The 22,962-nt window shown below is 41.0% G+C and overlaps 1 protein-coding gene and 1 long non-coding RNA gene across 19 annotated transcripts in view; one reads left to right on the top strand and one right to left on the bottom strand.

Moving 5' to 3' along the window:
• The window catches only part of LOC141408674 (uncharacterized), a 62,228-nt gene extending 59,303 nt beyond the window's left edge, over positions 1 to 2,925 (top strand). For both annotated transcript variants that reach the window (XR_012424807.1, XR_012424809.1), the window contains one exon: positions 2,794 to 2,925. This is a non-coding gene — a long non-coding RNA (uncharacterized lncRNA). The remainder of the gene's footprint in view (positions 1 to 2,793) is intronic.
• PRUNE2 (prune homolog 2 with BCH domain) overlaps positions 1 to 22,962 on the bottom strand; it is a 293,852-nt gene that overhangs the window by 40,559 nt on the left and 230,331 nt on the right. For all 17 annotated transcript variants that reach the window (XM_074017698.1, XM_074017695.1, XM_074017696.1 and 14 more), the window contains exons 10-11: positions 4,541 to 4,620; positions 1,597 to 1,797 (exon numbers count right to left, since the gene is read on the bottom strand). In XM_074017698.1, the coding sequence (XP_073873799.1) occupies positions 1,597 to 1,797; positions 4,541 to 4,620 (281 nt within the window). The remainder of the gene's footprint in view (positions 1 to 1,596; positions 1,798 to 4,540; positions 4,621 to 22,962) is intronic.

Genomic DNA, 22,962 nt, shown 5'->3' on the forward strand with positions numbered 1-22,962 from the left:
GGCAACAGAGAAGCAAATACGGAGGCGAGGGAGGGGCCGGTAGGATCATGCCACAGTCTTTTGTGGGATTTTGTCACTATATTAGCAGGAAAAGAGTGGGAGCTGGTAGGGGCAACTGGGATGGACAGAGGAGCTGCTGAAGACTCTCTGGGATGACAGGAAATAATACAAATTCCAGACCTTCTTTCACCTCCTATTTGTGTATTTCAACCTACAGAATCAACTACCCAGATAACTACAGAAATTCACACATGATAAAAATCTCTACTTACACTAAAGAACTTAAGCATGTAACCAAGTATCACCTGGACCCCAAAAACTTATGGAAAAAAAAACCTCTACTTAAGCATAATAGACTATAAAACAAGTCATTTAGCCATTTCCTTTTTGAGGAAATAAAGCCTTAAGCTCTGTCAAGGTAGACTCTGAACTGCACTGCTCACTTCAGCTCAATGACCATTGGTTGAAATAATGAGCTAATTTGGTGACTTTTCTAATTACTCTCTTCAGGAGTGGAACTGCTAGAATTAGCATATCTCTAAAAGTCAGGCCATCACTTAATTGTGGCACCGTATTACTTTTGAGATTGCATGAATTCTTAAAATGAATAAAAGCAATATCTGTGTCCCAGACTCACTCGGTTTCACTTTCAAACACTGTAACTTTGGAGAATTCCACCCTGGCTAGTACTGAAACAGAAACTACATAATGCCATTAAAAAAAAAAAAAAAAGCAAATGTTTTGTATTTGTACATATTTCTTAAACCAAATTTCATAGAGCAAGAGAAAGAACTAAAGACTGATGTTCATATCAGGAGTGTGAGTCTTGGATGATCTGACAACTTTTAATTGTCTTCCTTTTTATCATTTCTCCCACTCCCCCTAAACCATCCCTTCTTCCTTCCTACTTTATTGGAGATGCAGGATCAGACATAAAGTCCTTGCTCTCATGGAGCATAGATTCGAGGGGTAAGAGAAAGACAGAAAGATGCAAACAAATAGTTAAATAATACAATTTGAATTAGTGATACATGGAAAATACAATGAATATGGGGACAGAGAGTGACTAGGTAGTGGGAGCAGGGAAGTGGGATGCACCTTTGATTCCAGAGGTCAAGGAAGACCTCTCTGAAGAGGTGACATCTGATTAACATCTGAATAAAGAGAAGGAGTCAGTCATGTAAGGATCTGGGGAACAGAACTTTGCAGATAGTGGGAACTTATATAAGAAATTGTCAAGCTCTGATTTCTCTTCTTCAAATTTTATCATCCGGATTAAATTCTCTTCCTCTGCAAACCCAGCCCCGGGTTTCTTACAACACAGCATGTAACAGTCTTCCCTCAGCCCCCGTGCCTAGCATAAATGCTAGCACAGAGTAGGGGTGAATAAAGAGCAATGGTTATGTAGGACCTCTGTGAACCACACGTTCTCTGTCAAGCTCCAAACTGTCAATCGTGGTCACCTATGACCTGAAGTAAAAACAGAAGCTTCTAGAAATCACAAAAAGGATCCACTGGCACAAAAATGAGAGGTCTGTTAGAAAATCTTTTACTTATTTAGCATTTAACTTTGGCCTTGCCAACTTAGTGACTTACCATGGCCAGTGTACTCAAAAGAATCTGCTTCATCGGGGGTATCAAGTTCATCCACATTGATGTCAATTTCATCTGGACTGTCTAAGTTATCATCAGAGAGAATAGATCCTTCACTTTGGTCCAGAGAAAGATTGATATTTGGGGCTGTGAGCTTGATTCTCCGAGGATGAGTGCCATTAAGATCCAGAGAATTAGGAGGTTCTAAAGAAGAAAGAGAACAGCAACATCAAGTATTAAACCAGAGGAGCAATCTAAATCCAAAATTTTAAAATCCCAAATGCTCTAAAATCTGAAACTTTTTGAGTGCCAACATGACGTGTCAAGGAAATACTCACCGGAGCATTTTGGATTTCAGAATTTTGAATTTGGGATGTTTAACCAGTAAGTATAATCCAAATATTCCAAAATCTGAAAAAATCCAAAATCTGAAACACTCTGGTCCAAGCATTTAAGTAAGGGATACTTAACCTATACGTGGCTACCAAGAGGGGGTTTGGGCCCAGTGGAAAACATTTTTCAAGTCCTTTCAGCAAAAGCAGACCTGATAGAAATCTTGGTATGAGATTTAGAAACCCTTCTTGAAAGCAGCCCTCAGTAACTGGATCCTCCCAACCCCCTCGGCCTTGGCCATGTAGAAACAGGAAGTAGGAGCTATTGCTAAATGGGTAGGTAACTAGTTTTTAGAATTTCCCTGTTCAAGTTTGAAAACTTGAAATTGCTATAATAATTGAATTAAATTTTCACGGGGTATATTGCATATGAAAAACAGTTAAGCTTACATATACAGTTGTCCCTTGATATCCATAAGGGATTGATTCCAGGACCCCTGGTGGAAACCAAAATGTACAGATGCTCAAGTCCCTGATATAAAATGGTGTAGTGTTGACATATAACCCATGCACATCCTTCTGTATACTTTAAATCATCTCTAGAATAACACCTAATACAAAGTAAATAGCTGTTGCACTCTGTTGTCTAGAAACAATGACCAGGAAAAAAAGTTTGTACATGTTCAGTACAGATGCGATTTTTTTCTTTAAATATTTTTCTTCTGTGGTTGGTTGAATCCATGGATTTGGAACCATGGATACAGAGGGTCAACTATATTTTCTAATGGTTTGTGTTGACTTTACTCCTATGGAATGTAGGTTAAGAACTTTGTCATGTTCACAGACACTCCCAAAATACTTCTTTTAGGTCCTGACAACTCTGTATATGATCGTCACTGCCCTTTACTTGGCTGAAGTATCCTCCCAGGTAACATTCTTGGAGCTCACCCAAGCAGTCACCAGCTCTTATGCCAATCTCACTTGACATTGGTTCCTATAATGTAAGTGATAATCTTATGTGTAGGCTCCCTCCTTTCATTGTAGTATGTGTCTTGCTGCTCAGCTGCCTTTCATTTAATAGAAGCAGAGCTGGAGAAGTCATTTTTAACCAAGCTTAAGCTAACAAAACAAAGGTAGAGAGATACCCTACTGTAGTATAATAAGAAATATATTTTGGTCTTTGGCCCTGGTTCCAGGCACAGAGGTCTTAAAACCCTTGTCATTTCCTAAGGTGGATAGTGTCAGAACTGAATTATAGGATACCCAGTTGGTGTTCATTAGAAAACTGCTTGGTGTGTGGCAAAAACAAAACAAACAAAACAAAACAAAACAGAACCCTACACATCCGGTCACAGAAGTGTTCAGTTTGAGAGCAGAGTAGGACAATACAGTTTGTTGCCTTCACCTAAAACCAGAAATGACAGGATTCCCAAGCACGAAGTATTTTGAAGACCATTTGGTATACCCTTCAACTCCGGAATTCTGACTCCGGCCTTGTCCTAGAGAAACTGGCACTGTTTCCTTGTCATTAAGCTTTTTCTTTTCTGAATGGAACATCACCCAAACTCTGTTCCAGGTAATGGTTTTATGTATTACTTGAAAAAAGTTTCTATTGACAAGTAAGTTTCCACACTGAGTTTCTATATTTCAGGAATTTGCAGAACAGTGATGTCCCAAAGAATTCTTTGTGATGATGAAAAGGTTCTGTATGTGGCCATTGAGCACTTGAAATGAGGCTAGTGCAACTGAAGAAGAGCATTTTAAACAACTATTTTTAATTTTAATTAATTTAAATAGCCACATGTGACTAGCTGCTTACCATATCAGATAACCATAGCCTCAGTGCCTTTATCATTCAAAAGTACATTGTGAACTTGGAAGATTCAAATAAGCATACTGTGGTTACCAAGCATATTTGGCCATAGAACATTTAGAAATCTGTTACATGACTAGTATTTTGAAGAATGCATTTCAAATACTACAACAGAAAACAAATGTAATTGCCTTCTCTCTTCCCACCACACTGTAGGCTTGGCTGAGAATACATGATTCAGGATCTTGGTATGATCCTGGAGTTGGTGTAATGTAAGAGAGTGACCCTGGAACACAGAGAGAGTCATATAAGTTGCAACTGAAAAATTAAATTGTTTTTTGTGTATGCCTTGGGTTGTAAACTCCTAAAATGTAGGATGGTTTTTTTTTGTTGTTGTTGTCTTGGTTTTGGTTTTGATAGTTAGGATATTGAGCATTCTTGATACCACATTTCCAATTTTAAACTTTCTTACAATTACGTGTAAATGTGGGGAACTTAGACATTAGTCAGAATTTGGTACAATATACAGTAGCCAATTATTACAGGAACTGAAAACATTGGCAGATAAGGCTGTGGTCTAGGAGATAAAACGCAGCCCACACTAGCGAGCATCAATATTCAAGCCACCTCTTAAATTAACCAAATGCAACCTAACACCTTCATATCACACATTTCTTTTTTTCCTCTCACTGCTATCACTGAAATCATAAGTTAGATGCACAGGAAATAATTCTTTCACTGAATAATGAAAACGTTGGGATACAGAACACCAACAAAGGAAATGAACAAATGCTGCTCTCACCAGGCCTCATGTCTGCAGCACTGGGACTCAGCACCCCCTCTTCAAACGGGATGTCCATTCCTACATCCTCTGACAGTAGTCTGCAAAAAAAGCAAAGCAAAGCGCATCAACAATTGTGTAGGACTTCATTTCTTTTGAAGAGGAAACTCAGAGAGTCCAGGATAACATTTTCAACTCACTTAAAATAAACCACAGATGGGAACTGAATCCACTGTAAGTGGTCCTAAATTAAAGACTTTCTGCAGTTATGGTAAATGAGAACAATGGACACCAATTTCACTTGCATACATCAGGTCACTTCTACTAGCTCACTTAAGTAAACACACACCAAGTGGGAAACTCAGAAATAGGAAAATATATATATATATATTTATTTATATTTAACAACAGGGTCATTATATGTGCTTTGTATACATCTCTCACTCTGTAAATTTGAGTATTTTAATTAAATTCCCATGGACAGAGGGAGAGAGAGCATATTCTGTTGATCTCAGTTTTCATTTGTAAACTAGGGATATACCACCTACTTCACCAGGTTGTTTAAAGATTAAGCTACAAAAGTAAAGTGCCTGACACTCCTGAGCAGGCATAGACTGATGTTATTTTTCTTCCTTTTTTGAATATTTAAAGAGTCACTGTGAATATATGTTGGTGAAGATGGCTCTGGTCATGACTTCCCACCTCTTTTTTCTAATCAGTGCTGAGCCCACGACCATGTGTATTAGCACATTTGGTAAGAAAAGTGTAGGGAAATAGGAAATACCAAAGACAATTGTGATGAATCTATATGCTCTTCTAAGAAGCTGACCACTGTTCATGATACATTTCTCTTGATTTATTTTCATCCTTGGACCTTCGTTCAGTAAGTACCCATTTACCATAATATATTTTTCTTCTTGGTGAATTTCACATAATTTCATTCACCTAGGGCGAATCCTTATGATGTGGGCACTAACCTAATTTTAAACATGATAAACCTTTATGTTAAAGTTCTTAATTTATTTCCCTTCTCCCTCTCTTTGCTCTATGTAACGCTGGATCTACCAAACTTTTGGAGTTCAATCTACTTCTTCAGGATGCAAGTCAAATCCCCTACTGTCAATAAAGCACTATGATGAAAGAAAAGAATCTGCACCCTTAGTGATTACTGCATTTGCTTCATTTATTCAACAAATATCTATTGAGTGTCTACTATGTGCCGAGGATACAGAGGAACAAGCCAGACCTGTCTCATTCCAGTGGTGGAGTTGGAATGATGGAGTTGATACAATGACCACTACCTCCAAGAACTCAGTGTTGCTCCCCTGGATAGAGGTAAGTGCCTGTGTACTTGCCCACCAACTCCTGAGACCCCTTCAAAAGCTCTGCATCAGGGAGTTTGTCTACATTCTTTCTGTGGCTTTGACCCTGTGTGTTCTCTAAAACTAGACCTGTGCCCTGGTAGCAAAAGAGCGTGCAAGAGGTTGGCATGTAAGACAGACAATAATGTATCAGCAGGAACAAGATAACCTGTGCCAAACAGAGATACACTATGATAGGTGGAATCAAACCATGTTATTCAGCAACAAAGGTTGGGGAGGTATGCAAAGAGAAGATCTGCACCAGGCCCCAGTTTTGAAAGTTCTAGGACCTAGAGGGATGGATATCTGGGTATCCCATGATCCTGCAGTTTTTGGAATTCCTTACAATGATCTTTGTCATTCTGTGTGTTCTCCTTGACATCAAACCTCTCGTACCTGTCAAGTAGCAAAATGCTGCTATTAAGAGCTGCTGGATTTAAATCTTAGTTCTACCACTGACTGTGTTGGATTGAATTATTGAGCCTGAAATATTCTAAATGCACATGTGCATTATTTTTCTAGTTATCTGCCTAAGAGTCAACCTTGAACACAAATTAAGACATCAGATTTCTATCTGCCTGACAGAGCACACAGGATGTGGGCCTTGGCCTCAAACTAAATACGATGGTTATAAAATAGATAGGATCAGCTTAAGTTTAATAGATTTTTTAAAAATTGTGAATTATGGGCAACATCATGGAATAATTGCAGGAGTCCTGCCTGGATATGAGGTTTTAGTTCTGAGCTGTGGTTCTGCTGCCAGTATCGACAAACTGATTAACTCTGAGAAGATTAGTTGACCATTTCTGTGATTTTAAAAGGGGATAATACCCAACATCATAGTGACTGTGGAGAATAAATACAGTACAAATAAAAGTACTCTGTAAGTCATAAAGCACTGTCTGAGTTTAAGGTATTACATACCCTCCACTTAAAACATAGTACCAGGAGCAGTGGTTTAATTTAAGTACGTGTCATGGTTGGACAAATCAAATTAAAGGTCACTATAATTTGGGCATTGGCCTAGATAAAATATAATCTTATTACTGCACAAATCTCCACAGAGCCTAGAAATGCTCCTCAACTCATTGATGTTAGAAAATAGAGTCTTTGCCTCTAAGTGCTCCTTTTCAACACAAAGCAGAGACCCTGTAAAGAAGGCACAGATTTCTTCCCCCCATGTTAGCATGCGCTAGGGGAAGAAAAATGCTGAAGGCTGTGATCAACCGATGACCCAAGGAGAGAGATTCACACAAACTCATGGATATTAAAGAAGGCTAGGCCGGGCGTGGTGGCTCAAGCCTGTAATCCCAGCACTTTGGGAGGCTGAGGTGGGCGGGTCACCTGATATTGGAAGTTCAAGAACAGCCTGACCAAGGTGGAGAAACTCCATCTCTACTAAAAATACAAAATCAGCCGGGCGTGGTGGTGCACGCCTGTAATCTCAGCTACTCGGGAGGCTGAGGCAGGACAATTGCTTGAACCCGGGAGGCGGAGGTTGCGGTGAGCTGAGATTGCGCCATTGCACTCCAGTCTGGGCAACAAGAGTGAAACTCTGTCCCCTCCACCCCCAAAAAAGAAGGCTATAAGGACATGTTAGAAAACCCCTGGGACTGAGGGAAAGCTGAGCCAGAATAGCCTAAAAGCAAATCTAAGAGAAACCCAAGTCACGCTCTTTGTAAATACTTCAACCACATTCATACATTAAGCCCATAAACATTTGCAGAAATGAAGTGGCCAAACTGAGCAGTTGGTGATTAAGCAGGACAGCAGTTTTATGATCAATACTGAAGCCTCTCAGGATCTGTTGGGTAACAAACCAGTCCAGTGTAAAGGTCCGTATTTTACTTTATCTATCTGTAGCCTCTACTTCATTTTGAGTTTCTTTATACAGACTGGAGCTAACCAAGAGGTTAGCAGAAGTCTGACTGTACTACGGCTGAAATAGCTACATGTCTCCATCTAGAGGATGTATCAAAACTGCTTCATGGTTTCTTTGCTGGATGGTACTGTGACATTAACACCATGTGTGTTAGAAGATCAACGTGTTATGACAGGCGCCACATGACTTGCTTTGGCTAATGAAGACAGAGTCGAAGGGAGAGATGTTCCTTCTGAGCAGAAGGCTTAGGAGCAAGCATGTGAGGAGCCACATCCTCTTCCCACCTTATTAGCTGTGGACGGGCTCGGCCAGGCGGTGTCCCGAGTGCCTCTGATGAGCAGAGGCCTCAACGAAAGCTTGTTGGAAATGTAAACAAGAAATGAAGTTTTGTTGTGTTTTGCCCTGCGATATTGTAGTTATTTGTTACCACATTACAATCTAGCCCATTCTTACTATATAGCTGGCCTTTATGGTTTAAGGAAATATTTGACTTATGCTATGCTCAAAATTTTATTTCCTGATTTGGGTAACCAATTTTCCACATTCTTAGGCCAGATTCATATTGACAGTAAATATCTTCACGTCTGGATTGCTAAAACATCAAAGCATGCTTTAATAAACAGGAACAAAAAGCTTGAAAAGACATGGAATGCTTTTAAGTATTCTGTAAGATGGAGTATTAATATATCACCTTTAGGGTTTTTGTCATAGCCTTTTATCACTTGCCAATTTACTTAACATTTTCTTTAGTTGACTTATTTTATTAAGGTTATTTTGAGAGGAATGTTTGTATCGCTAGTGTACAGGTTGAGTATCCCTTATCCAAAATGCTTGGGACCAGAAATATTTACACTTTCTGACTTTTTTGGATTTTGGAATATTTGCATTATATACTATAGTTGAGAATCCCTGCTCTGAAGATCTGAAATCTGAAATGCTCCAGTGAGCATTTCCTCTGAGTGTTGTGTCAGCACTAAAGAACTTCAATTTTGGAGCATTTTAGATTTCGGACTAGGGATACTCAACCATTATATGTAAACTTAAATCACTCAGGTAAAATAAACGGTGAGTGATTTAAGTTACATAAAATAAATAACATATATAGAAAAAAATAAATATAATAATAATAAAATAATACTGTTAAATTTAAGTTAGAAACCCCTGGAATCTCACTCAGTGGTTTTTCCTCTTTGCTAAAAAAGAGATGTTAGGAAGTGTTGGCTAAGTCTTACAAGGTGTAAAGCCATGTATCATTTAAAATACAAGAAATGCTATATAAAATAGCATACCCCAAAACTAATAATACATTTCCAAGCTTAAAAAAAAAAAAATAAGTCCGCAGGTGCCAGAAATAAAGAGTTATTATAAAAGGCTGGTAAAAAGCTAGCACACAGGGTTCTTGCACTGGACACAGGGCTTAGGGTATCACAGCATGAGGGACCTCCTGGTGATGGAAGAAAGGCCTAGACCTGAACTTCTATACAGGGCTCTGGACCTTCAGGAACTTTCCCCTTAACAAAAAGGGCATGGAAAAAAAACCTCTCTCCTCTGGACTTGGAAAGCATAGTCTACTTGAATCTTGGGTAGAAAATAAAAAGCAACCAGTAGGAGCTGGAGACACTAGTTGTGGACTGCTCATGTCTCAATTTATATTACCTGAATGACGTAGAAATGAATCAAGAAATTAAGATGAAAATTCATCTAGGATCACTGAACACCTAGGACCCTAGGATTCCAAAAGAATCAGATGTGGGCCAGGCGCGGTGGCTCACGCCTGTAATCCCACCACTTTGGGAAGCCAAGGCAGGTGGATCATGAGGTCAGGAGTTCAAGGCCAGCCTGGCCAAGATGGTGAAACCCTATCTCTACTAAAAATACAAAAATTAGCCGGGTGTCGTGGCGCATGCCTGTAATCCCAGCTACTCGGGAGGCTGAGGCAGAAGAATTGCTTGAACCCGGAAGGCGGAGGTTGCAGAGAGCTGAGACTGCGTCACTGAACTCCAGCCTGGGCAACAGAGCAAGACTCTGTCTCAAAAAAAAAAAAAAAAAAGAATCACATGTGAAACCACTTGGTAGTGCTTACTTCTACAAGCAAGTTTCACTGGAAATCCAATTAGGAGCAAGAAAGAAACTCTCTGAAAGATGAGCTCACATCAAAAAACCCTATAAACTACACTTGGGAAAAATACTTTGAGGGATTTCCAGGAGACGCAATAAATAGAAAAATTAGCAATAAAAGTACTAAAAAAATAGAATAACATGAAAGAGGCCATAATGATTAAAGAATGATGTCTAAACCTTTGTTGTGTTAAACCACTGAGATTTGGGGTTGTCACAGCAGGTAATGTCACCAAGCCCTGTGTAGCCATTCTGCTTAAAAAAGAAACATCTAAAACATAATAACGCAGAAGTGTTGACAAGCAAGTGATATTTTTAAAAAACAGAAAAATACTAAACACAAGAAAGCATTACAATATTATTATTATTTATCATTATTATTAGTATTTTGTGGGACAGTCGTCCAGGCTGGAGTGCAGTGGTGCAATCTCGGCTCACTGTAACCTCCACCTCCTGGGTTCAAGTGATTCTCCTGCCTCAGCCTCCCAAGTAGCTAGGATTACAGGTACCTGCCACCATGCACAGCTAAGTTTTGTATTTTTAGTAGAGATGGGGTTTTGCCATGTTGGCCAGCCTGGTCTCAAACTCCTGACTTCAGGTGATCTGCCTGCCTCAGCCTCCCAAAGTGCTGGGATTACAGGCATGAGCCACGGCACCTGGCCAGCATTACAGTATTAATGCCCAACAAAACAGACTTCAGAAAAGGCATTATTAAGGCTAAAGAAAGTTATTATTTAGTGATACAAGGAATAATTTTTCAGAAGATGTAATAATTGACAGCCAATGTGTTCTTAACAACATAGCCTCAAAATATGTAAAACACAAATTGAAAATAAATGATTAGGCAAAATAAATTTCATGGGGGGAAAATCTGAACATACCCCTCAAGAATTTATAAATTAATTTGAAAAGAAATATATAAGACTATGGCAGATCTGAACAATGCAGTAATATAGCTTGGTCTAATGAGAGATCTGCAGTCAATAAAAACACAGTTTTTTCTTTTTTTGAACTCACCAAAACTTACCATACATGATGTCTCATAAAATACCAAAAGTCAACATCACATGTACTATATTCTCTGACTTCAGGGCCATACCTCCAGTTATCAATCACAAAAAGTCTCCAATCACAGTTTGGAGATGAAAAACACACGTGTAAGTAACCAAACAATAAAGCCCTGCACATCCAAACTTGTGATAGCAGCTAAAGTTGTTCCTAGAGGAAAATAAATAGCCTCAAGTTCAGATTTTAGGAAATAAGATGAAGTGAATTAGCTAAGCATTCAACTCAGCCCAGAAAGTTATAAAAAGAAACACGCTCTTAGGTGATTTGATGCTATTTACGCTACGTCTGTGCACCTTCTCTAATGATCCTGAATACCGCCAAGTGGAGAAAGAACGGTGACAGAAATGGAATTCTCCAATTTGAGAACGGAGCCCACGCATATTCGTAGGTTGTGTGTTTCTGATACTCACACTTCTTCATATGGAAGGCTAATTGCAGTATGTGACAGAGAATGAAGGACAACAAATGCAGAACTTTTGGACATAAATGCACCTTCTTGCCTTTAGAACAGGTACAAAATGAAGCCCATTCTGCATTTCGTATTTTTTCAACATATCTGAATCTGGAGGGATTTGACTGTTGTAGGATTAGCTTTGCCTGAGATTAGGTTCTTTTTAACAGGAAATGAGCAGTGAGCCGGCACACACATACCAATAGCATTTCTAGATGGTAATGTTTCCTGACAGACACGGATATCCAGCAGCAGGTGGCACCCCTTTTCAGGAATAACCACTTTTACAAGATTGGCCACTAAAACATATACCTCCATAAAAAGTAAAGTAGCAGGTCATGACGTGGGGTTCATTGTTCTTTAGAAAAATGCTGATGGTTATGCTGATATATTTTGGGGAAATGGTTACATAAAGAGAAATACCCTTGTGTCAGAGTTCCTTAAAACCCTCCTGGCTTCCTTCTAGTCTAGTAAGATCTGCTGGACTGATAAGGTTGCTGTCTCTAGAAACAGAGATAAAAAGAAAAAAGAAAACACAAATAAAACCTTTCATGAGGTGCTTGCCTTCCCTCGTTAAGAATATCAATTAGCCCACAGGCTGGAGGACTGCCACGTGAGGGTTCTTGTCTGATAAAGTAGGCTGCTTCATTAAGCCAGCAGTACATGACACCCCGTGAACCACAGAGTACTTATCCAGTTACTCAAAGTAGGAGGTGAGACGGAAGCAGCACTGAGTTTCACACTTTGCCTAATCAAGCTGACCCCAATACGAAGCTGGGGTCAAGCCCATGAAATAAGGAAGGCTCTTAGCAACAGTTCGCTAACCCAGCTGGGCCTCTCTCATCCTAGAACAGGTAAGCACTGTGGCCAGGCTGGGAGAAGCATCTTAGAAGCCAGCCAGCTGAAGAGAGATGAAGGAGGGAGGTGAGAGCTGGAAAAGAAAACTGACTGCACACAGTAGGAAGATAGGCGCCGAGCACTCGCCCAGACACCACCTTCTTTAGGGAAGGTGCAAAACTGCACAAACCACAGCCAAACATTCTCAGGTTCTCAGAGGGGAGGGACACAACGCAGCCTCCTTACCCAGGGTCAGATTCTAAAATTCTGCAGGGAGCAAAAGAAATCACTTGTAGCTCAATGATCCTCAAACATTTTCTTGAATTGTTCCCTGAATACAGTGTACATGGTTTTGTATGTCAATTTTTTTTTCTTTTTACAGTGAGACTTATAAACATGAAAATTTGAGGAATGCTCAGCAGGAATAGAAGGAAAGCCTATATTTTTATCATTTCAACTTCTTTGCTTTTCAGAGAATAATTAACGCCTTGGCCGTGAATGATGGATGCATGGAGAATTCTACCTCTTGCCTGCAGACTATCTGCCAGCTTCTATTAATATTTTTCCTATAACCTTAAGATCTATCAATAGATTTGTTTGTTGTGGAGAAGATTAAATTAGATGGCATAATCTCACATTGGAGAGGGGCATATACTTGTTTAGGAAGTGAGTTTACAGTTCACAACCAGGATAGCTCAAAGGGATGTCAAACTGAACATGTTCAAAACCGAATCCTACACCTTCCTCTATGCAAATCTGCTACATCCTACCTTCTCTGTGACGACTTTGAAAAGTGTCCATAAATTGTTTGACACTTGCTTCAAAAGGTGGAGCCTAATTTCCCTTCCCTTAAGTGTGGACTGAACAGAATAAGGTGGAATGGATGGTGGGTGACTTCTAAGGCTAGGTCCTGAAAAGCACTGTGTGCTTTGTTCTCTCTTGGGTCCCTCAGTCTGGGAGAAACCAGCTACCCTGTTGTAAGGACAGTCAAGCAGCCCTGTGGAGAGTCCGTGTGGCAAGGAACTGAGGCTTCCTGTGAAAACCCAGGAAGGAACTGAAGCCTTCTGCCAACAGACTTGTGAACAAGCCATCTTGGAAGCAGATCCTGCAGCTCAAGTCAAGCCTTCAGACACCTGCGGCCCTGGCTAATGCCTTGATGGCAGCTTAACAAGAGACCTTAAGCCAGAACCATCTAGCTAATCCACTCTTGAATTCCTGATACAAACACTGGGAAATAATCAATGTTTGTTGCTTTAAGCTGCTAAACTTTGAGATTATTTATTTTATTCATTTATTTTTTGAGACAGGGTCTTGCTCTATTGCCCAGGCTGGAGTGCAATGGAGTGATCTTGGCTCACTCAAGTCTCTATCTCCTGGGTTCAAGTGATTCTCCTACCTGAGCCTCCCGAGTAGCTGGGATTACAGATGTGCACCACCATGCCCAGCTTATTTTTAGGAGAGATGGGGTTTCACCATGTTGATCAGGCTGGTTTCCAACTCCTGGCCTCAAGTGATCCTCCTGCCTTGGCCTCCCAAAGTGCTGGGATTACAGGCATGAGCCACTGCACAGGGCCAAGATTATTAATTATACAGCAATAGCTAACTAATACATTTCTCATCCTAATGAATGTCTCTACGTATCACCTGGGCACTCAAGCTCCCAAACCGGCATTCACTCTTACTTTCTTTTCTTTCCCACCATTTCTTCCCCATCCAGTTGGCTGTCCAATCCTATAAATTTACCGCATCCTCTCCACTCCATTCTCACTACAAAAGCCTTAGTTCAAATTCATTTTTTTCATGCAGAAACGTTGCAACCTTTCTGTTTATGATCTTCTTCCCTACCTCCTCCAAATCATAACTAATACCCTTCTCAATCTCAACCTTGACGACACCTTCTTGTTTAAATCCTCTCAATGTTCCCACTGCTTCAGGGAAAGGATCTGGTTTCAGAGAAGGGCTTACAAGGCCCTCTTAACCTAGCCCCCAAGCCTAGACCCAAGCCTCCTTTCTCATTCCCCACTCCCCACTTAGCCTTGCCAATCTTGCTGTCCTCTACTACTCAGTGTGGACATCTGCATCCTAGGACCTCACCTCCACCCCACAGAGTCAGGAACTGGGACCTCACCTCCACCTCACAGAGTTGGGACCTGGGACCCCGCCTTCATCCCACAAGAGTCGGGACCTGGGACCTCACCTCCACCCCACAAGTCGGGACCTGGGACCTCACCTCCACCCCACAAGTCGGGACCTGGGACCTCACCTCCACCCCACAAGTTGAGACCTGGGACCTCACCTCCACCCCACAGAGTTGGGTCACGTCCCACAGCACCCCGTGCTTACCTCACGAAGATGCTGCCATATTCCTACGATTTCCTGTTTGAAATGCGTTTGTCCCCACTCCTCCCCACTGCCACCCTCTCCACACACAAGCACACCCAGTGCTTAGCACAGGGCTCAGCACATGGTGGAGATGAATGAGTCACTATTGAACAACACACTGATTTAGACACGTGAAGGTGCCCTGCCCTTTGGGTAAAGTGCTCCTCAGAATGTCTCGCCACATATTGAAACTTGAACATAAAAATTCTCTTCCAGGCCAGGCATGGTGGCTCACACCTGTAGTCCCTGCACTTTGGGAGGCCAAGGTGGGTGGATCACCTGTGGTCGGGAGTTCGAGATCAGCCTGACCAACATGGAGAAACCCTGTCTCTACTAAAAATACAAAATTAGCCGGGCGTGGTGGCAGGCACTTGTAATCCCAGCACTCAGGAGGCTGAGAAAGGAGAATCGCTGGAACCTGGGAGGCAGAGGTTGCAGTGAGCTGAGATCATGCCATTGCACTCCAGCCTGGGAAACAAGAATGAAACTCCGTCTCAAAAAAGAAAAAAAAAAAAAAAGTCTTCCAACAAATTCATTTTGATAAGAAGTTAAGCTTTTGTCAAAACATAATTTAGAAATATAGGTGATGCTTATGGAAATGTTTTACAAAGAAGTCATCGCTGTGAATCCAATTAGGCAATGGTCATCCTCTGGTGTGGCACATATTGTGCTCTCTCCTTCAACAGTAAAAGCTCTCAGATAATATCAGGAGCAACTGGGAGTGAATTTGAAAGAATGAGGTTCTTCCAAAGGGAGAGGGGGAAAGTAGACCATTGTTTTTCTTCAGAATTGGAGACAATCTTCAATGCCGGGGGCACCAGCACCTGCAGGACGCCCAAGTGAGCAGCAGAACTGGCTGGGCTCGCAGCACAGGCTCCTGCAGCCTTCACTTCACCTGCTCAGCATCTCCTGGGATTTACACTTCGGGAAGACCGCCTGCCTGCCCCACCCTCCTGCCCGTGAGATAAGCTCACAAAGGGTCCCCTTCCCCACAGTGCAATGCAATGGCTGCACTCTTCCAGTTTGACTTCCTGCCCCAAGTAGTTCAAGAGTGTGAAGTCATTCAAATGCCTTGGACAATCTGGCACCAGAAATATGAACCACAGGAACACACGTAGACAAGATACTCCTTCAGCTGCTGCTCCACAGTCATATTTGCTGATCCGCAGGGCATGGGAGGCTTGACTTTTCTGGAGCTGGGGGCAGCACAGTGTTTCTGGAAGGGCTTTGCATGCTCTACAGTTTCTGTGGCAACAACTCAGCTCTGTTGTCCTAGCACAAAAGTAGCTATAAACAATATGTAAATGCATGGGTATGGCTGTGTTCCAGTAAAACTTTATGTACAAAAATAGGTGGCCGACTGGACTGGGTTTGGTGGGTAGTATAGGGGGAGGTTTGACAACCGCTGTCCTAGAGTCTAACAACTTAAATAACATTTCATTTTCTTAAAGTTGAATGTATTTTTAAAACTGTGAAGCTCTCATATTGGTGCAAGTGGTACACCCAAATGTATTTCTATGAGGAATATAAATTGAGGTATAGATTTTAGTTGTAGTCATCAGAATTTTAAATACACATAGCCTTTGATCAGCTGTTCTAGGAATGTATAGGAATACTCACAGGTATATACCAAGATAGATGTAAAAAGATGTTTACTGTAAAAATACAAAAACAAAACTGGAGGGTTTTTAAAAACAGTTTGAATTTGATAATCATGCAAACATAAAATAATTAAAAATTTCTCGGATCTCTGATTTTCCCAACTGTGCTATGCTGAGTCTTCCTTCCCTGCATCATGCTATCGTGTTACTTTCAGTTACTAAAATCTAATCTAGTCTAAAACAGCTAAAAATTGTATCTCCTTCACTCTCCTACCTGCGCCAACCAAAGCTGTGCTTCAGGGAATTTGGGATAGGAAGGGTTCTCCCATTCCTCCTCTTACCCCAGGATTCCGGTCTGTGAAAAGGGCCTGGGTAGGAGGGTGAGGTGGAAACTGGAGAGAGGCTTGCCATTCTCTCACTCCTCTTCCCAGCCCAAACTTTGGGAGCCCCTCCCTCTGTTGGAAACTTGTAGGAGTTCCTTGAGGGCCCATGGGGCCTCCCCACTGTCCACTTCACTGATACAGGAGAACTGGCTTCACTCCACATCTTCCTTTTGTCCCCAGCTCCTGGCACTGCCTCTGGCTGAGGCCTTCTCACCTTGGGTGGCATCTTACTTTGGAGGGCTTCCATAGCAAAGTATCGCACACTGGGTGACTTCACCAACAGAAATGTACTTGCTCACAATTCTGGAGGTTGGAAGTCTGAGAACAAGGTGTCATCAGGGTTGGTTTCTTCCGAGGCCTCTCTCCTGGACTTGAAGATGGCCATCTTCTTTCTTTTCACAGTCATCCCTTCTGTGTGTGTGCAGGTCCTAATCTCTTTTCCTCAAAAAGACACCAATCCTACTGGATTAGGGCCTACCCTAGTGAATTCATTGTAAAGAAATCATCTCCAAATACAAGACAGGACTTCAACGTGTATGGATTTGGAGAGACACAGTTCAGAGCATAACAGGTGGGATATTACAAAATGAGTCAAATCTACTACTGTCCATGGGGTCACTGCACCCACAGGACACCTGTACCACCCTGTCCCTCCACACAGTGATAGCGTAAGGTCACACCACCACCACCCTCTCATGAAGGTTTTTTTTTTTTTTTGAGATGAAGTTTCACTCTTGCCACTCAAGCTGGAGTGCAGTAGCACAATCTCAGCTCACTGCAATCTCCGCCTCCTGGGTTCAAGCGATTCTCCTGCCTCAGCCTCCTGAGGAGCTGGGATCACAGCCACGTGATACCACACCCAGCTTTTTGTATTTTTAGTAGAGAGGGGTTTTCACCATGTTGGCCAGGCAGGTCTCGAACTCCTGACCTCAGGTGATCCATCCACCTTGGCCTCCCAAAGTGCTGGGGTTACAGGCATGAGCCACCATGCCTGGCCTTGAATGTTCTTTTCATTGGCTCAGGCAGAATCAGGGCAGACCCACGGTCCAGTCTAAGCAGACTTCCAGCTGGGCGTGAGATGCCAGTCTTCCTTGTGGAAGGAATTCCAACTCTTTACTCAGGACTCTTCTGGGGCAACCCTCACTTGGCTTTGGAGGAGCAGAAAGGGATGCACCCCAGTACTTCTAACAAGGCAATGACTTCATAATTCCCTCACTCCTCCCCAGTCTTCTGCTCACATGGAATGGGCTGAGTTCGGTAAATCTGAGTCACCTTTTAAGAGGCCTTCAGGGAAACATATATCTCAACTGCCAAGAGCTTCTTGCCTTCTCTCTCTTTGGGATAAAGAGTACTTTGCACCACTTTGCCCTCAGCCTTGGACCCTAGCTGTTCATTCAGCTGTCATTCAGCCTTGGACCCTAGCTGTTCATTGTGACTTAACACAATTTTCCACTCAAAATTTTTTTTTTTTTTTTTTTTTTTTTTTTACAAAAATGCAAGTGCTAATCTAAAAGTCTATCAGTAAGGGAGTGATTAAATAAAGCATGAAACTCATTATGGCATATCAATGTATAAAAAAAGTCTAAATGTATTGACATAGAATGGTATTTAAGACGTATCTAATAAAAACTCAAGTTACAAAATGGTACATTTAGAATGATACTATTTCCATAAAATTAGATACATTTATATGTATTTTTAGATATGGATAATATCGAGGAAGAATACATTGTTAATAGCAGTTACCTACTTGGAGTAGGCACAGGGGTGAAAGGAATTTCTACATTTGATTCATTTTACTTTTCTGTGTTTCAATTTTTTAAATTAAAATTTAAATTCAATTTTTTAAAATACGAACATGTGACAACATTTTCAAATAAAAAGGTAATTTTAAAATATTAAGATTCTATGCACTTCTAGGAATCTTGGGCAAATTCAAGTTAAGGTTAGAAAAAAAGAAGTGCTTAGTAAGTAGTAATTTCAGTTGTTTATCAGTAGCAGCATTACGATGTCACATCCACTGCTACATTATTGGGACTCCTGACATTTTCCAAAATAAAGTGTAGGAAGCAGCAGAAATAGCGAAGCACATGAGCTGAAATGTTAGCACTGAAAAAGAAAGCCAGAAAAGCCCGGGCTCAGATTAATCCCTCATTATGGAGGTCCTGCTGTTTCCACTGTCCACACGTCCATTATATTTGTTCATCTTCACAAATATTTTCTGAAGGTCTGATCTGGGCAAACAATGGGTATTTTAAAATAAATAAGACACACCTGCCTCTCACGGCTGTTGCTGTATATAGCCTGGCTGATTCATCTTTCGCAATAGGTTGTTTTAAATGTATCTAATTCTATCCTTGCGTTGCAGTCTGTTTTCCAATATCTGCAGTCTGTTTTCCAATTCAATAGTTTCTCTTTTGCAATGGTCTTCTCACTTTGATTTCTTTCACTGTTGCTTTGTCTATTTTGTTAGATTTACTGTTTTTGGTTTTTTTTTTTTCAGTTTTGGATTTTTAAAACTAGTTGCTTAAAAAAATTTTATTATTTATGTTCTTGTCCTTAAAGAAAAAAGAAACTCTTTGATTTTCACATAGTATTTCTCTGACTTCAAAAGCCTTTATACTTTTAAAATTAGCATCGTTTTTGATAGGATTTCTTTAAGGCATTGTTTGCTGGTCCTGTTCCACAGGTGAGGAAAATGAGGCAGAGAACGAAACATTTCCATTTGGATGACCAAACCATCAGCTCCTAAAGGGCTGCGGAAGCTGAGAGCACTGCTGGCAGCTGGTCCTCCTGAACAAAAATTCAGCAAATTTTGTTTATTTGCTGAATAAACAGAATATATGTACACCAGTGTTCAGTCCTTTGGGTGACACCATCCCATTTTTATTTTCTGGATTTCCTTCCTGATGGGTCCATTGTTCCTCATTTTCCTCTAGCATTAAATTCCTTTATCTTTTCATTCCCACACAGTCGCTGCCTGTGGTTGAAAACTGAGCCACCTCTCAGGCCCCAGTGACTGTCCTGGAGAAGTCCAGGAAGCAGGCCTGCTGCAAGATCCGGGCAAACTCCTGGAATCCATTCCCCGACATCAGCCTATGAGCTCAAACCTGGGACTGACCCGGGGCCGACATAAGAACGAACACTCCCTCCACATCCCACAAGGATTTGCACTCCAGTGTTCCAAACCATCCTGGGGCAAATGGGACACAGTGACAAGTGGTCATATCTTTACGCCAGCATTTGCCAGAGCCTGTGCCCAGAGAACCAGCTCCACAGATCTATGCCAAAAGGCTCTGTGTCAGTTAAGTTTGTGAAGCATCATATATTATATTCTCTGGGGATTGGCTGGGTGTGGTGGCTCATGCCTGTAATCCCAGCACTTTGAGAAGTTGAGGTCAGGAGTTTGAGACCAGCCTGGCCAACAGAGCAAAACCCTGTCTCTACTAAAAGTACAAAAATTAGCTGGACGTGGTGGCGGGCACCTTTAATCCCAGCTACTCGAGAGGCTGAGACAGGAGAATCACTTGAACCCGGGAGTGGAGGTTGCAGTGAGCTGAGATCGCGCCACTGCACTCCAGCCTGGGAGACAAGAGCGAGACTCCATCAAAAAAAAAGAAGAAGGAAGGAGAAAGAGAAAGGAGGGAGGAAGGGAGGAAGAAAAGAAAGGAAAAAAGAAAAATGAAAAGAAGAAAAGATTTCTTGGTCAAAATGAGGCATACAAAATCAAACAGATTTCAGATTTCTTTTCTAGAGGACATCTCAGAATCTATAACAGGTTCTTGGGCATTATAAAGTCCTTCCTTGGCCGGGCGCGGTGGCTCACGCCTGTAATCCTAGCACTTTGGGAGGCTGAGGCAGGTGGATCATGAGGTCAGGAGATCGAGACCATCCTGGCTAACACAGTGAAACCCCATCTCTACTAAAAATACAAAACCAAAATTAGCCAGGCATGGTGGCAGGCGTCTGTAGTCCCAATTACTCAGGAGGCTGAGGCAGGAGAATGGCTGTGAACCCAGGAGGCAGAGCTTGCAGTGAGCCAAGATCCTGCCGCTGCACTCCAGCCTGGGCAACAGAGCGAGACCCCGTCTCAAAAAATAAATAAATAAATAAATAAATTAAAATAAATTAAAATAAATAAATAAATAAATAAATAAAGTCCATCCTTCCTTCCTTCTTTCCTTCCTTCGAGAAGCACAGGTCTGAGACATAACCCCAAGAGATGTATGGGCCTCTCTGGACAGCTAGGACTGCATCTAACAAGAATCTAGTAAATGCAGCCTGAACTGCTATGTGGTATTTTTATTCCAGAAAGCCTCAAGACTCTGGAGTCAGACTGCCTGCACTTGAACCTTGGCTCTGACCTTTTAAAATGTGTAAATTTACAGAAGTTACAGAATTTCTATATGCCTGTTTCCTTATCTGTAAAATGGGGAAAGTAACACTACCTACTTAGAAAGTTGTTGTAAGGATTAAACGAGTTGATTTAGGTAGGGATAGGGAACACTGCCTTGCCAATCATGACTGATGACACATAAGGATTAGATATTGCTGTTATCATCATTTCAGTAATTTTGTTAAAAATTAAATACAATACTGGTTTTCAAAAGCAAGTGACCTGGATTCCCATGGAATTTTTTGAAAAAATAGGAAAATATATTCTACAATTTATTTGAAATTTCAAGGGACCTCAAATAGCCAAAACAATCTTGAAAAAGAATAAAGCTGGAAGTCTTATGCCTCCTAATTTTAAAACTAATTACAAAGCTACAGTAATCAAAACAGTATAGTACTGGCATAAACACTGATACAGTTGAGCGCCATGGCTCACTCCTATAATCCCAACTACTAGGAAGGCTGAGATAGGAGGGATTGCTTGAGCCCAGGAGTTTGAAGCTGCAGTGAGCTATGATTGTATCATGTCACTGCACCCCAGCCTGGATGAGTCTCTAAAAATAAATAAATAAAAAGACAGATATATAGACTAGTGGAATAGAATAGAGAGTCAAGAAATAAACCCATGCCTATATTGCCAAATGATGTTTGATAAGGTTGCTGACACCATTTAGTGGGAAAATTGTTCAACAAATGATGCTAGAAAAACAAGATATCCACATGTAAAAGAATGAAGTTGGACCCTCACCTTATACAATATACCAAAATCGCTCAAAATGGATTAGAGATAAAAACATAAGATCCAAAACAGAAACTTCTAGCATAAAACATCGATGAAAAACTTCATGACATTGGATTTGACAATTCCTTGGATATGACATCAAAAGCATAGACAACAAAAGAAAAAATAGATGGGACAACATCAAACTTCAAACCTTCTGTGCATCAAAGGATGCAATCAAGAGTGAAAGGCAACCTTGAAAGGGATTACAGTAATCTATTATATATTTTTACGAGAGAAAACGTTTGCAAATCATATATGATTTGCATATACATATATTTGCATTTACATGAGAGAAAACGTTTGCAAATCATATATCTGATAAGGGGTTATAATAGAATATATAAATAACTCCTAAAACCCAACAACAAAAATATAAATAACCTGATTAAAAAATGGGCAAATGACTTGAAACGGGCAAAGACATTTCTCCAAAGATGATATGCAAATGGTCAACAAGCATATGAAAAGATGCTCCACATCACTAATCATTAGAAAAATGCAAATCAAAACTACAATGATATATCACTTCATACTCATTAGGATGGCAACCGTTAAAAAAAAGAAAAAGAAAACAGAAAATAACAAGTGTTGGTGAGGATATGGAGAGATTGGAACTCTTGTGCACTGTTAGTGGGAATACAAAATGATGCAGCCTCTTTTAAAAACAGGATGATGGATCCTCGAATCAATTAAAAATAGAATTATCATATGATTTAGCAATCCCACTTCTCATTATAAGTCCAAAAGAATTGAAAGTAGGATCTCAAAGAGATATTTGCACAACCACATTCATAGCAGCTATAGGCATAATAACCAATAGGTGGGAGCAACTCAAGCGCCCACTGATGGATGAATGGATGTATTAGTCCATTTTTGTACTGCTACAAAGAACTACCTGAGACTGCGTAATTTATTAAAAAGAGAGTTTTAATTGACTCACAGTTCCACATGGCTGGGGAGGCCTCAGGAAACTTACAATCATGACTGAAAGCAAAGGGAAAGCAAGGCACGTCTTACATGGCAATAGAAGAGAGAGAGAGAGAGAGAGAGCAAAGGGGGAAGTGCCATACTTGTAACCAGATCTCATGAGAACTCATTCATTATCATAAGAACAGCAGGGGGGAAGTCTGCCCTCAGGGTCCAATCACCTCCAACCAGGCCCCGTCCTGGACACAAGGAGA

This window comes from Macaca fascicularis, chromosome 15, assembly GCF_037993035.2.
Source record: "Macaca fascicularis isolate 582-1 chromosome 15, T2T-MFA8v1.1".
In the NCBI taxonomy this organism is placed as follows: domain Eukaryota; kingdom Metazoa; phylum Chordata; class Mammalia; order Primates; family Cercopithecidae; genus Macaca; species Macaca fascicularis.